This window comes from Anolis carolinensis, chromosome 2, assembly GCF_035594765.1.
Source record: "Anolis carolinensis isolate JA03-04 chromosome 2, rAnoCar3.1.pri, whole genome shotgun sequence".
Taxonomy (NCBI): Eukaryota; Metazoa; Chordata; class Lepidosauria; order Squamata; family Dactyloidae; genus Anolis; species Anolis carolinensis.
The window spans coordinates 117,704,754-117,721,195 of NC_085842.1; the positions used below are offsets into that span (position 1 = coordinate 117,704,754).

At 43.7% G+C, this 16,442-nt stretch overlaps 1 protein-coding gene across 2 annotated transcripts in view; it reads left to right on the plus strand.

Annotated features, from left to right (window-relative positions):
- Positions 1 to 6,521: 6,521 nt before the first annotated feature.
- afap1l1 (actin filament associated protein 1 like 1) overlaps positions 6,522 to 16,442 on the plus strand; it is an 87,451-nt gene continuing 77,530 nt past the window's right edge. For both annotated transcript variants that reach the window (XM_062970448.1, XM_003217357.4), the window contains exon 1: positions 6,522 to 6,946. In XM_062970448.1, the coding sequence (XP_062826518.1) occupies positions 6,928 to 6,946 (19 nt within the window). In that variant the 5' untranslated portion in view covers positions 6,522 to 6,927. The remainder of the gene's footprint in view (positions 6,947 to 16,442) is intronic.

The following is a 16,442-nucleotide window of genomic DNA, read 5'->3' on the forward strand; positions in this document are numbered from 1 at the left end:
CATTGAAAGCAATGGGAATAAACCTCACACCTTCAAGGATTACTGCACTGCAAGTATAGATTCTATAATATTTTCTATATACTGTATATATATAAAGGCCAGTAAAAGTGTTAACAGTTATCTCAATGTTATTTTGTTTCCATTTTTTAAAAAAGGATTCACGTTTAAGAAACTTGAATCTATCAGGAGCTTGCAGTACCACAAGGAATCACTAGATGGGTTGCTGTGAGGTTTTTTTTTTTACTTTGCAAACTTCATACCTCCTATTCAAGCTTACTAATTGCAACATTCACACTTGCTTCAAAACTGACAAGATTTTTTTCTCCCACCCTGGACATTCCACAAATATATATACAATCCACTTGCTTCACTGTCAACAGAACCTCTGAAGATGCTGACCCCAGATGTGGGTGAAATGTCAGGAGAGAATGCTACTGGAACATGGCCATACAGCCCCCAAAAAACTCACAGTAACCCAGAGATTCCTGCTATGAAAGCCTTCGACAATACAATCACTAGATGATTCTGAGTCACTACGACAGACAGTGGATTCCTCAGGAATAAGAAGACTCCTCAAAAGTTAAACATCTCAAGATTAGGGGATCCCTTGAAGAGCAGAAAGCCCTGCAGTTTGATACAAGGGTCTAGTTGCATTTGGATGAGGCTATGATGGAAGTGGGATGCAGTGGTTTGAATGTTGGGCAATGGGCAGTGACACTGAAGACCAGGGTTTGAATTGCTGCTTGGCCATGAAAATGCACTGTGTGATCTTGGGCAAGTCACAATCTCTCAGAAAAAGGCAATGACAAACCCCCTGAACAAATTTTGCCAAGAAAATACCTTAGGATCACCATAACTCAGAAAAGATAAAGGCAGACAGCAATGGGGAACCAAACTACCAAAAGAAATCTGAATGTATGTTTCTAGAATGACTCAGATCCTAATGCTGCATCATCTAAGTTTCTGGTAAAGCCTGCCTGTTAATGCCTCTGTTTGCAAGATCAGCTATCAAGGCTGAATGGAGGGGGTGCAGCAGACTTGGCAAGGTCTATAATGTCACTTCAACTGAGGGGAAAGGAAGCCCCAAGCCAACTCCAAATCCTTAATAAACTAGGGAATTTAGAGTAGAGAAAAACAAAAGAAAGAAGAAGGGATCACAACCACTTTCATTCAACTTCCTTTAGTCTCAAAGTGCATCTACAACATTTGAACTGCCATGGTTCAATGCTATGGTATTATGGGAGCTGCAGTTTTACTAGGTCTCTAGTCTTTTCTGCCAGAGTGCTGGTGCCTTACCAAACTATAACTCCCAGGTGGTATCAAATTGCATTAATTCTACAGTGTAAATGCACCAAAGTTAAATGCCAGATGCACCCCCCTCCCAAAAACCACTGTGTGGAATCTGCATTTTGGGGGACGTATGCTCTATTGAAAATCTTTATCTCCTACATCCTTTAAAGTCACAGGGGATTGGGGGGGGGGGGGTTGTAACAACAAGGACTCACAAGATAGACAAAATATTTTGGACTGTAGGTTCTCTCCATTTTACAAGCAAAATATCTCGGCTTATTACAGAGGACAGAGTGCAAGATGTTTTGTGTACTGGTGTCACCATTGCTTCACCTAAAACAAGACAAGGTATTGTGATTATTGTTTCATGTTGAAAATTTAAAAACACAGTTGCACTTCTCCTCTCCTCTGATACACGTATGAGTAAGATGCCTTGATCACAACCTCATATGGGATGAGGTAATATGGCTGAACACACAAGTAAAAAAGCATCACTGCATTAAATGCATTTAGCTAATTTGACAAGCCAGCAAACGACTCATGAACATAATGACAGTGGGATGGCTGAGGCAAGCCGAGTGGTCTGTGAATCATATTCCAAAAATATGGAATTGTGTATTTTCTGAATAAGGAGCACTGAAGTGCCTTCAACACCATAAGAGACATTGAGCCAATTCTTCCCAGCTAAGGAAAGCTTAGAGTAGGGACTGTGTATCTTCAGAGGCCTCCCTTCCTACTTGAATACTCATTTTCTATATATTTTTGGACACGAGGATCCCATTTCAGGCCCAAACATGAAGACCTTCTATCTATTTTACACACTTTTTTCTTGAAGAGCCATCCAATATAACCCCATTCTGTCAAACATTAGGAAGCTCTTCCTGGTTGATTCTCTTTACTTGTACTATAGTTTGAACCCATTTCTCCATGTCTTAGTCTCTGGAGCAGCAGAAAGCAAGCTCGCTCCATTTTCCATGACATCATTTTAAATATTATTCACATTCAACAAGATAGCAGGCTTGAGAGGACTAGTTTAAGTGGAATTCTGTCCCCATGATTCATCACTCAACATACAAAGTCTGTTGGTTCACCTGATTTGGGTACACTCAACTCCGTAATGTGTGAGACTGCATCCTTCTTGAATATTGGAAGGAACTGAAAAGATGGCCCTATTCTTGTGAGAGCCACTTTGCACCTCAGGATTTTCTTTCATGGAGATCCAGGTGAGAAAATGTGGGTAGATCAACCGTAATCAAACGTGGCAAAAACAGACACAAGGTCATTCTTCCATCCTGTACTGACTGGAAATACTCTCCCTTAATCTCAGAGGTTGCTCCATATGCAGAAGCATTAAGAAAAAAGTGGCATGTGAATTTACAGAAGGAAGATTCCCATAGTTACCAGAAATGCACCTTAACGAATGTATGTCTCTATTATGGCATCAACTTCTGGGCAACAGAAGCAACAGAGACCCATTCACACATACCCAAAGCTGTGATTTCACTTTATACAGTGCTATGATCTTATTTTGATTGATATGGCTCTAACCTAGGAGATCTCTAAATGCCCCTCCCTAACTAAAGGATACTACACAATGCAGCCAGGTCAGTAGGAATAGTAGTACATAACATACTGCTATAAATGTGCAGTGTGAAAACAGCCATAGAACATGGAAATGAGGGTAGGACAGCAAAGATTCCAGTTATACTAGTCTAGGTGCAACCCCCAAGTTGGACTTGTTATCTGGATGCCTATGTCAGAAGCACCTCCACCTCTTCTTCCCCACCCTTTGTAAAAACATCACAGCCATAATTCTTAAACCCAACCAGAGTTAACCTATTGAATCTAAATCTAAACAGTTGAGAGCCAGTATGGTGTGAGTGTTGGACTAGGGCCCTAATTGCTAGGGATCTAATCCCTATGCAGCTATATCATAGAATCATAGAATAGTAGAGTTGGAAAAGACCTCATGGGCCATCCAGTCCAACCCCCTGCCAAGAAGCAGGAAATCGCATTCAAAGCACCCCCGACAGATGGCCATCCAGCCTCTGCTTAAAAGCCTCCAAGAAAGGAGCCTCCACCACAGCCCGGGGGAGAGAGTTTCACTGTCGAACAGCCCTCACAGTGAGGAAGTTCTTCCTGATATTCAGGTGGAATCTCCTTTCCTGTAGTTTGAAGCCATTGTTCTGTGTCCTAGTCTGCAGGGCAGCAGAAAACAAGCTTGCTCCCTCCTCCCTATGACTTCCCTTCACGTATTTGTACATGGCTATCATGTCTCCTCTCAGCCTTCTCTTCTGCAGGCTAAACATGCCAAGCTCTTTAAGCCGCTCCTCATAGGGCTTGTTCTCCAGACCCTTAATCATTTTAGTCGCCCTCCTCTGGACGCTTTCCAGCTTGTCAACATCTCCCTTCAACTGTGGTGCCCAGAATTGGACGCAGTATTCCAGGTGTGGTCTGACCAAGGCAGAACAGAGGGGGAGCATGACTTCCCTGGATCTAGATGCTATACCCCTATTGATGCAGGCCAGAATCCCGTTGGCTTTTTTAGTTGCTGCATCACATTGTTGGCTCATGTTTAACTTGTTGTCCACGAGGACTCCAAGGTCTTTTTCGCACACACTGCTGTCAAGCCAGGCGTTCCCCATTCTGAATCCTTGATTTCAATTTTTTCTGCCGAAATGAAGTATCTTGCATCATTTAAACCAACTAGGTTGCCTCAGCCAAGTCACACTCTCTCAGCTCAGAGGGAGGCACCCTTGAGCAAATCTTGTGAAGAAAACCTTGTGACAGACAGACTGCATTATATGTACTGTGCCTTCAAGTTGTTTCTGATCTATTGTGGACCTTTTATTGGATTTTCTTGGCAAGATTGACTCAGAAGTGGTTTGATGCTGCTTTACTGAGAGGCTGAGAGTGTGTTAATTGCTCAAGGTCTGTCAGGGAGTTTTCATGGCTAAGCTGGGATTCACATCCTACCCTGCAGAGTCCTAGTCCAACTCTCGCACCAGGCACCAGGCTGGCCCTGGGACTGCCATAGTCGAAAATGACTTGAAGTCACCTATCAACTCATCTTCACAGACACAAAACCCCTTCATTTGGTGGGCCTGCTCTAGCTGAGACTCACAGTATGGGAACACCGACCCATTCACTTATTGGACTATTGGATTATGACTGTTAGGATCTTAACCTATTGGGGATTATGACCTATTAGTATCATAACCTATTGGGTAGCAGAGTTTCAGAAATGTTTCTTTAATTTATTGGGTAATGAAATATCACTGGGTGCATAAATGTCTTGTTTCTATTCCATGCTCTCAGCAGTCAAAGATTGAAATAGATTTTTTTTTAAAATAACATGTTTGTTTTACTCACAACTTCATGTATTTAAATATAGAGGTACATTTCTTGTCAGGCTAAGGTTTAAAAATGTTTCAGTTTGTATCTTTAACTCATAGTCTTTAACAGTCTCTTCAAAACTGTATTGCTCTTTAATAACAGGCTACTTCCAAGGAACACAAGCCTCAACTGACTTCTAACTTCTAACACTATCTTCTATACTCAAAACAGATTCAAGCCTCAACTATCATTCCTAACTGTCGTCCTTCTAAACTGCATTCTAAACCATCACTGAACAGTCACTGCTTTAAGTACATAGAGCTAAGAAAACTGCAAACCAAAGAAGACATACTTCAGGAAATAAACCAACACATTATAAACAGACAAAACATTAAAAAGATGAGGTTTGAGCAGGTTGCTATCTCCAACATCAGTGGCCTGAGTTAAAGGATAGCGGCAGACACTTCAGCCGCTTCAGCATAGTGTGATGCCACTTCAACTGCTATGGCTCAGTGCTAGCAATCCTGGATGTTGTATTCTGGTGAGGCACTTGAACTCATTGGCAGAAAGGGCCAAAGACCTTGACAAACTACAGCTCCCAGGACCCCATAGCATATAGCCATGGCAGATAAAGTAGTGTGCAAGTGTCCTCAGAGGATTCGTTTTCACCTCATTAAGAACGGAGGGAAGGAAGCTGGTGAAAACCAGTTGTGACTTACTCTTCTTTGCAAAACTAGAGGGAATTTGGAGGCTGGCAGTTCCCTCTGTCCTTTCTCCTTGTAGAATTGAGAATGTACTACACAGTCTAACTTACAAACGACTACTAGTTCAGAACGGGGTGAGACAACAGGAAGTGAGAGAAATCTATCCCTGAAAGAGTTATCATGGGGTAACTCTCCACTGAAGTGTTATCATAAATATGTTGTTGAAGGCTTTCATGACCAGAATCACTGGGTTGCTGTGAGTTTTCCGGGCTGTATGAATATGTTCCAGAAGCATTCTTTCCTGATGTTTCACCCACATCTGTGGCAGGCAGGCATCATCAGAGGTTGTGAGGTAACTGGGTACTTGGGGTTTATATATCTGTGGAATAATTTCCAGGGCGGGAGAAATAACTCTTTCTCTGTTGGAGGCATATGTGAATGTTGCAATTGGCCACCTTGATTAGCATTGAATAGCCTTTCAGTTTCAAGGTCTGGCTGCTTCCTGCCTGGGGGAATCTTTAGTTGGGAGGTGTTAGCTGGCTCTGATTGTTTCATGCCAGGAATTCCTCCGTTTTTAAAATGTTGTTCTTTATTTACTGTCCTGGTTTTAGATGGGTTTTTTTTAAAAAAAATACTGGTAGCCAGATTTTGTTCATTTTCATGGTTTCCTCCTTTCTGTTGGAATGGTCCACATGCTTGTGGATTTCTGTGGCTTCTCTGTGCAGCCTGACCTGGTGGTTGTTATCAGTGGTCCAGCATTTTCGTGTTCTCAAATACAGTAGAGTCTTGCTTATCCAACATTCTGGATTATCCAACGCATTTTTGTAGTCAATGTTTTCAATGCATTGTGATATTTTGGTGCTAAATTTGTAAATACAGTAATTACTAAATAGCATTAATGTGTAATGAACTACTTTTTCTGTCAAATTTGTTGTCTAACGTGATGTTTTGGTGCTTAATTTGTAAAATCATAACCTATTTTGATGTTTAATAGGCTTTGTCTTGATCTCTCTTTATTATCAAACATATTCGCTTATCCAACGTTCTGCCGGCCCGTTTATGTTGGATAAGTGAGACTCTACTGTAATATGTTGTGCCCAGGTTGGTTCATCAAGTGGTCTTGTCACGAATCCTTGTTTCCACAACAAAATCTAATGATCACAGGGACCGAAAGTGAGGTGAAATCTTCATCTTCTCAAACTACAGCTCCCAGGATGGCAGAACTTTGAGCCATGGCAATGAAAGTGGTGCTAACCGGCGCTCCTTCCACGGTGTAGAAGCGGCAGCCCCGGTGGCCGGAGTGGGCGGGGCGGCGAGAGAGAGAGAGAGAGAGAGAGAGAGAGAGCAAAGCCGGCCGCACCTGATCCGGAAGGGCGGGGCGGGAGGCCTGTGTCGCTGCCCCCGCGCAGCTTGGCTGGGCGCCTGGAGCAGGAGGGGCGCTAGGACCCTGGGGCGCCCCGGCGGAGGGAAGGAGGGAGCGCCGGTGGCGTGCTGCTGGGGAGCCGCGGGAAGGGCTGCTGCTGGTGGCGCTGCTGCTGCTGCTCGAAGGAGCGCCTGGCCAGGAGCGGCCGCAGGGAGACCCCTCTCAGCCCGGACCATGGACCACCGACTCAGCGGTAAGCACAGCAGCCGGCCGAGCCCGCGCTGGATCCACCCTCCTCCGTTTGCAGCCAGGTGCGGGGATCGTGACCCTTGCGCCGCGAGATCTTGGAGGCTAAGCAGGGCCGGCCCTGGTTAAGACCTGGATGGGAGGCCGCTAACAAAGACCCTACACTTCAGAGGGAAGAACCGGCAAAAGCACCTCTGTGTATTGTTTGCTTAAAAAAAAAAAACCCGGATGGGGCAAAGCGTTCAACGACTGGAAGGCACACGCCACGCATAAATATATGCTGGTTTTATGTGGTGGTCTTAAAGCGCCAGGGGCCTTGTTTTGGGGCGAGTCGGTTGTGGAACAACGCCAAGCAGCTGAGAAAAAGGGACGAGGAAATTGTATAGGGGTGTGTGTATGTGGATATATGTGTGTGTGTATATGTAGATGCATACGTACGTGTATGTATGCATACACACATGTATACTATGTGTGTATATATATTATATGCACACCCGTATATATTTATATGTAGATATGTATGTATGGATATACACACATATATATTTATTTATTTATTTATTATTTATTACATCACTTCTACCCCGCCCTTCTCACCCATCAGGGGACTCAGGGCGGCTTACAGTATAACCATACACATTAAAAACAGTTGTCATCAAATTTAAAAATCCATCAAGATTAAAAATTACAATAAAATTAAGAATATCCATTAAAATATACATAATTATACATTTAAATATACATTTAAGGCGCTTTCCATGTTCATGTGGGGTCTGTCAGTAGGTCATATATTCTTATCTCATTTTGCTGCTACTCATGCTCAAATGCCTGGTCCCATAACCACGTTTTTGTATGTACGTATATATTATATGCACACACATATATGTATATGTAGATATATGCGTATATACATACACATATAGACATGAGCACACGTACACACGTATATACAGTATGTGTATATATATAAATTATATGCACGCACGTATACATGTATATGTAGATAGATATATGTATATATGTATGCATATATTAAACGTATATACACACATACAGTATGTGTGTGTATTATGTGCACACACATGTATATATGTAGATATATACGTATATGTGCATGCATATATACACACATATACACACGAGCACACACACATAGTATATGTGTATATTATTTGCACACACATATGTATATGTAGATATATACTTATGTATACACATATATACACAGCAACACAGGCACACACATATAGTATGTGTAGATATATTATATATATTACACACACGTATATACAGTTACTGTATAATGTACACACACACACACACATAAATCCATACACACACCTGTCGCGCCTGTGAGTGCGGAGTCCCTGTGTGGCGGGCGGGCGGGCGGGCAGAGGAGGAGGAAGAGGCGCGCTTTATGCCCGGGGGCCAAGTGGGCGGCGGGACACAAAGGAAGCGTTAGCAGGAATGCCAAGCGCAGTCGATGGGAAATAGTCATAACATAAAAAGAAGAAGAAGGGACACACACACGGTAGTTCTTCGGGTGTGCTAGGCTTTGTGACTGAAAGAGAGCGCGCGGGTCTAGGAGTGCATCTGCGTGGGTCGATCTTTCCCCCCCCCCCCCCTCCCAGGCGCACCCAGAATGTCAGGGCCCGAACGGGCTTTGTGTCGACCTGCGAGGAGGAGGGTGGGCGCAGCCGCCCGATTGCGCGGAAAGAGCCGCCTTGGCTCCCTCCCCTGTCATTGTCACCAGGCAGCAGCAGCAGCATCAGGGGCGGAAGAAAGGCTTCAGGGGGCAGAGAATGGCCCACTCGTGTTACCCTATTTCTTTCCATTGGCCAGGCCCACCAACAACAAGGTGCACCTGAGCCTCATTTGGAAATGAACAAGGACATTGGATGCCAGCCCTGCAATGCAGGCCTGGGCCAAGTTGGGCCCTCCCTCCAGGTATTTTGGACTTCAACTCCTGCCCTTCCTAACAGCCTCAGACCCCTTCCTTTTTCCCCTCAGACGCTTAAGCCGCTTAAGGGCCTGAGGCTGTTCGGAAGGGCAGGAGTTGAAATCCCAAACACCTGTAGGGAGAGCCTAAGTTTTCCCATGCCTGCTCTAATGTAAAGGGGGGGGCATGTGTACATGTTGGGGGGAGGTGTTTTGCCAGCAGATCTGAGAATGAGGAGTGATAGGGTTGAAATATAGTGAGCAAGGCACCCACTGTGTGTTTTGGGAAAGTCTGAAGTGTTCAAATGAATCTGTTAACTGCTGGTGAGTTAGACAGGATTTCTGTGTGATACTAAAAGAATCAGATCCTGGCTAATCTTGAAAGCGAAGCAGGCCCAGCCCTGGTTTGTATTTGGATCCATCAAGAAAAATCAGATGCTGTGGTAGGCTGTATTTTAAACCAGCTCTGAGTTTGTGGGAATTGAAGTCCAAAACACCTGGAGGGCCGAAGTTTGTCCATGCCTAATCTAGATGCATGGGGGATGCCACAGACAGGCTTTTTTCATGTCAGGAGCAACTTGAGAAACTGCAAGTTGCTTCTGGTGTGAGAGAATTAGCCATTTGCAAGAATGTTGCCCAGGGGATGCCCGGATGTTTTACCATCCTGTAGGAGGCTTCTCTCGTGTCCTCACAAGGGAAGCTGGAGCTGACAGACAGGAGCTCACCCCACTACCCAGATTCCAACTGGCCAATCTTTTGGTCAGCAGTCCTGCTGGCACAAGGGTTTAACCCATTGTGCCACCTGGGGGAGGGGGCCCTCTGGCTAAGAAAACCCTATTAAATGCATGGAGTGAAAGGGTGACTTGAAGCTTCACACACAAGAAGCAGAGCCCCTTGTTGTTCCCCTCCAGTCTCTTCACCGCCTTTATGGGCCCTGCACCAGCAGAGCCTTCTCACTGTTAAGGCACTTGGGGGAAAGCCAGCCTGAACAGAACATTGACAGCATTGAACTAGGACTTCTAGAGCATTGCTTGGAGGGGCATCTTGAAGGCTCGCTCACAATGCTTTGCTTGGGGCCGGTGTCTTGTGTGTAGTTTTATCAGCTTTCATGTGCATGTTTTTGCACATATGACAGTGGTAGCTGGCAGGAGTGGGGACTCTGGCTTGTCTCTGTCTCCAAATATTGCAGCTCAATTCACATTTGTTTGTCTGGCCTGGGAGGAACAAAGACACACAATGAGTTCTGGCCACATTCAAATATTGTGATGCACAAATTATAGACCAAAAGTCTGGGGGTTACTTAATTGCTCCCAATGTAAATAGGAGCGCCCATACAGGCTGCAGCAGAATGCTGCTTGTAGACTTTCAAACTGAATCAGTGTGGAGACAAATGCGCTTGTACTGTGGACAGGCAGTGGATTCTCATCACTGCACTGTAGAGTAAGGTTGAAAGGCCTTGTTTCTCCTCCACACAGCTTCCCCAGTGGAAAAGAATAGATTGCCCCACTTCCACCTACATCTACCCAGTTGTAAGCTATTGAAGAGTCAGGGACTGTCCCATCTACTCCACAACCTAGCATGCTAATGCATAAAGTTAGGAGCACTGCTAATGCACTGTAGTTAGGAGCCCTCCCATAGTTCAGATGTGGCCTGCTTAGTAGAGGCTCTTTTGCAAATGCCACACAGTTGGGGCTATGGCCTTTGAAAGAGAGTAGTGTCCTGTGATTGTCTATAGCTATGAACAGTAACTTTTGTATAGATATTTTCTGGTAAAGAAAATATCTGTGAGAAAGTTGCTTTGAGCCTCTCTTGTAGAGAGGGGAGTATAAATAAACATAGTAAAAAAATATACAGAGTCCAAGGATCCAGTGAGAATAGGTGATAAATTATACATTTTGGACTTATTGTTGCAAGCAGCTTCATTAGTCTCCTTTCAGTGTAGACTGCAAACGGAGTCACCTGCAGCACTGCTCCCCTGCCTTCTTTTCACCTCTCCCACCATGAAGTGAAGCAACAGTCTAGAGAGGAATCTAAACTGTTCCTGTCTGGAAATTGTATGTATATCTGCTCTATGTACAGTGTGTGCATTCCAGCAAGGGTCTGGGCAGCTGCTGGGTCTGTTGAGATAACTTTCTTGCTAACATATGTGGCTATAAATATACTCTTTTCTGCACTTGACCAGCATTGGCTTCTGCTGAAGGGTGCAAACTTTTTTTTTGGGGGGGGGGGGGGGGGAATGGTGTGTCTATTAGACAAAGGAGAGAGAATGCCAGTAATGCAACTTCTGTCTAATGCCAGCTGCAGGGCAGGGGCATGGAATTTATGGAAAAGCCGGAAGGAAAGGAAACTTTCCTGTTCTGTCCTACAAAAGGGATGGTGTTAGTGTGATCTTTGGTCTCTTGGCATTTGGAACAGTTGCAGACATAGGAGGTCAAGAGAACTCAATTTTTCCTGTATAATGGTGCTTCCTCAAGGGAAACCATGGGATTGTCCCACCAATACTTGCCTCTACCCATTGTCTACTCCATTGTAAGCAATGGAGCATTCAAAGCCTGGGTGGGACTGATGGAAGATGTAGTCCAACAATGTTCCCCACCCAGGCTTTAAGGCTCTGACAAAAGGCTGGTTCCTCTTCATCAAAATAGAAAGCAATGTTCTGCAATGACAAGAACAATTAAGACACTCCTTCTTTGATAGGTGCATCCTCCAGCAAGGGGAACCTGTTGAAGGGTGAAAGCCACTCTTTTCCTGGAAGTTGAACATAGGGCCATACTAGAGAGAACACTTCTGTAGGAATCTCTCAATCCTCCTATGAAATCCTACTGTCAGCTGAGATAGGTGTTCTCTCAGGTAAAAAATAGTTTCTTTAAAATTCATTTTCTGCCACTTCCACAGGGCCTGAACCCCTAACCTCAATGAATGTGGAGGGCTGACTGTACAGGGATCTCTCTCTTTCTTTTTTTCTTTCCACAATAATCCTGTGGGGAAAGTCAGGCTAAGAGCAGGGGGCTGACCAGAGGTCATCCATAGGCTATACCTCCCAAATCCCAGTCCAGCCCAATCTGACATGAACAGCAATCAAATTCCATCCTGGCTCTCAATGATAAAGCAGCATCTCTGGAGTTACCTGGTGAGCTAAATATTTGCCTTCTTATCACCTCTGAATATTTCTGGCTACCATTCTCTGTGTTGAATGTTGAGTGGGAATGGTGAACAGTTATGGGAACTTTGAGCAGAGCTTTGGTACAACTGTGGCAACAGCATTGAAATCAACTTTTCCCTCCCTCCCTCCCTTTCTTTCTTTGTCTTTTTTACTTCCTCAATCTCATTCAAGCAGAAAATCTAAAACACAGGAAGGAAAAAAAATTGAAAGAGAGAAAGTAAGAGAGCAGAATAAGAAGCAGAATGTGGAAAGGTTGCACTCTACAGCTCAGGAAGTGACCAGGGAATTTTGGGAGTTATGGTCTAAAATTATAACTATAAAATGTACAACTCTGGTAGGAAATTTTGTCTCAGCAGCTGAAGTGGGACGCCCATGGAAGAACACTCTGGAGAGTGTGATTTGGCTGTTTCTTGTATCCTCTATGTCAGGTGTAAATTAAGGAGCTGTTATTACTTGGGCAGCCTGCTGTTTAAGGACTGCTATTCCTAGACCCAACAAAATCTTATCTAAACAGTTTAGAAATGTCTGTATTTGGAACTATTACAGGATTTGGGGACCTTCTTTGGTAGCTTCAATAGATAGCACAATTTGTTTACAAAATATAACAAATTACTTCTGGCACGTGGACTAACATAAAATCTTGGTGCCATTTCAAAATATTATGACACATGTGTCTGTGTGTGAAAGAGTCCCCCTGGGGTCCCCCAGGGGGAGAAGAGCTGTATATAAATTAAATAAATTAAATAAATATTTAGCAAGGAAACAAGTCTCAACCATATGCCGAACTCTAGGATAGTGTTAGATTGAGCAGGAAGACAGGCTAGCTGATTCCCTACACGTGCTTTTTAACTGTATCCTGAAATATCCAGTTGGTACCATTTGTCAATGAGATGAACTAAAATTTGGTCCTCATGTTGTCCTTAAGGCTGCTTCAGATTTCCTGACTGCTCAGAACCATGCTTTTTCTTGCAAAAATGGTGAATAGCCTCTATTGGAAGCCTCCAGCAGTAGTGACATTTATTTTATTCTCACCATTCAACAACCTGCTCAGACTTTGCAGGTAAAATCGCTCAGATCCATTCCGGCTTGGATGCTGTTATTGATATGGTTCCAGTGGATGTAACTCTGGCTCCTGCTTGTCCAGTGTTGCTGGATACCTTTCAATTTATGCAGCCTGAGGACGTGGACAGGATCCTTAGAGATGTGAGATCTAACACGTGTATTCTATATCCTTGCCCTTCCTGACTGACCAAACAGGCCAGAGGGGGACTGGCAGAATGGGTGAGGGTGGTGGTCAATGCCTCCTTGGAACAAAGCAGATTCCAATTTGCCTAAAAAAGGCAGTTGTGAGACCTATATTTTAAAAAGCCATCCCCGAACTCCTCCATAATGAATCGACCAGTGTCTAATCTCCCCTTGAGCAAGGTTTTAGAACATGTGGTTGCCTCCCAATTCCAGGGATTTCTGGATGAAACATTATCCTGATCCATCTCAATCTGGTTTCAGGCCTGGCTGTGGAACAGAGACAGCTCTGGTCACTTTGGTGGATTATCTACAAAAAGAGCTAGACAGGAGGAGGATGTCCTGTTGGTTCTCTTTGACCTCTTAGTTGCTTTCAATGCCATTGACCATGGTATCCTTCTGGGTCATCTTACTAGGATGGGACCAGGAGGCACTGTTTTACAGTGGCTCCATTCCTTCCTGGAGGGCCATACCTAGAAGGTATTGCTGGGGGAATCCTGTTTGAACCCCTGGCCATTGTCCTCTTTTCTCCCCCCATGCTGTTTAACATACACATGAAAATGCTGGGAGAGGTTTTCTGGAGTTTTGAAGTGCAGTGCTATCATTATGCAGATGACACACAACTCTACTACTTTTTTTCACCAAAAGCCAAGGAAGCTGTTCTAACCCTCAACTCATGTCTGTCATCCATATGGACTGGTTGAGGGCAAACAAACTGAAACTTAATGCAGACAAGACAGAGGTGTCAGAAGGCAGATCAGGGAATAGGGATCCAGCCTGTGCTGGATGGGGTTACACTCCCCCTGAAGACATAGGTCCATTGTTTGGGGGTCCTCCTGGACTTGGCACTGAATCTGAAAGCCCAGATATCTGCGGTGGTCAAGAGGGCCTTGACACAATAAAAATTTGTGCATTTTCAACCAAAGACGTATTGCTTTCCCAAACTACTGTACATATTTTAGGACCCATTGGATTGACCTATAGGAGTTAAAGAAGAACCACAGTCCGTAGTTGTGTAGTGTGATATCTAGTTTGGTATGTAAATTCAAACTACTTAAGATCTATTGCATTGATTCTACTGCCTAGCCATTATCTGATAGCTCTTTTACTCAATCCCCAGCTTATCTAAATCCACATGAGCTATTGTTCAGAATTCAGATTTGAAGCAAAAGTTGGTGGGTTCAAAGACTGTTGATTCCAAGTCATATAACTATGTATTAGTCATTGTTCCCCTCAATTTAAATAGTTTTGCCCTTCAATAAAAATGTTGTAATGCCTTGTGTCTGAGTGTTCAGATTTGCTGGATTTCATTCCTATTTTTACATGTCTGAATAAGTTAGCCTGCAGCAAAAGAAGCAAGAAAGAAACTTCATTTTAAGTCATGCATAGGAGAGAATCTGCGGCATCCCCCATGTGTCTAAATCCTTTTAGCAGTGGATCTTAATGACCAATCAATTGTGTATATATGTGCTGTCTCCAAAAAGTAATCCTGTGGCCCATGCAAGAGTGGGGGTGGGGTGGGATTGGACAAAGTCGGGCTTTATTGTTGTTTTCCTTCACGTTGCTTCCAACTTGTGAAAACTCTATGGCAAACATAGTTAACTGGATTTTTTTGGCAAGATTTGTTCCGAGGACATTTGCCATTCCCTTCCCTGCTCAAGGTCAACCAGTGGGTTTCCATGGTTGAGTCAGGATTAAAATCCTGATTTCACAGATTCCTGGTGCACTCTAACTACTGTGTCATGTTGGGTATTTATTAAGACCAACCAAAATGTTAAAAAAGAATTGAGTTTTCTAGAATTCCTTGCTAGGCTAGCAGTACTCAACCTGGGGTCCCCATATGTTTTTGTTGTACAACTCCCAGAAATCTCAGGCAGTTTACCAGCTGTTAGGACTTGAAGGATTTGAGAGTTGAAGGCCAAAAACACCTGGGGACCCCAGGTTGAGAACCACTGGGCAAGATGATACAATCTTGTTGGGAATTAGTTGGGGATTTCTATAGACCGTATAGACTGATATTGACTTTTTAGGTGCATGAATATAAGTTCAGTTATTCTTAGATGAATTTTACTTCCCCTTAAGTATAGTGGGCCCTTGTGTCTGCTGAGGCTCGGGTCCAGGACCCCCGAGGATGCCAAAATTCTATGGATGCTCAAGTCCTTTAATATATAATGTGTAGTATAATGGTGTCCCTTGAAAAAAATGGCAAAATCAAAGTTTGTCTTTTGGAACTTAAGGGGGGGGGGCTGTGAGGATTTGTAAAAGGCACGATGATGTAATGGGTTGACTGGAAATACATGTGTCAGCAGCTGATTGGCTAAGTGTGCCAGGAGCCAACATTCTGATTGGCTACTGCCTCTGGCTTGCTGCTGAGAGAAACGGTTTGAACTGGCATTTTACCTCAGAGAATGAAGAGGTAACAGCTAAGGAATTAATGGCTGCTGACTCTCCGAAGCTTTATTATTTATAAGGCAATGAGGCATATTTAAAGACTATTTTAAAAGGACTATTTATTCTCTCTGTTCTCTATAAGAAGCCAGAGAAATTACTGTATATATTGTTGTTCTGTTCGACCTATTGAACTGAAGTAAAGTTACTGTTACATATTTCACAGACCTGAGTGGCACGTTATTACACTGTAGGGTAAATTTTGGTTCAGAAGCTGTGGTAAAGCTTCTATTTGTTACATCTACAACATCCAACAAGGACTGGGTGGGGGGGAGAGAGAAATACAGTATTTGTGAATTGTTGAATCCATGGATATGGAGGGCCAACTGTGATTCCTGGCATTTGCTAATCAAGCTAATCATGTGTCAGTTGTAAAGTTACAAAGGCAAAGTGCTGCATAGATATGGCTAGCCATAGTATGTAGCCATTCTTTGTGGAAACTATGAACCTTGTCCCCCTCCCAGGTTCTGTGATCTGTGCAAACAAAAGCAAAAGTTTCTGCTCCAAGCATCAAATGTGAGTTTTCTGAGGAATTATAGATGAGAGGGACAAATACTTCAATGTCTTGCTTGTGGGCATCTATTGGTCCTGGAGAAGCAGGATGCTCAGTCAGCCATTCTAGTCTATCTGGTTTCTCCTATGAGTTTTACTTGTGACTGTACATTTCATTTGAAAAGTTTGGAGTGCCCTCAGAGTATGACAGAACTGATAG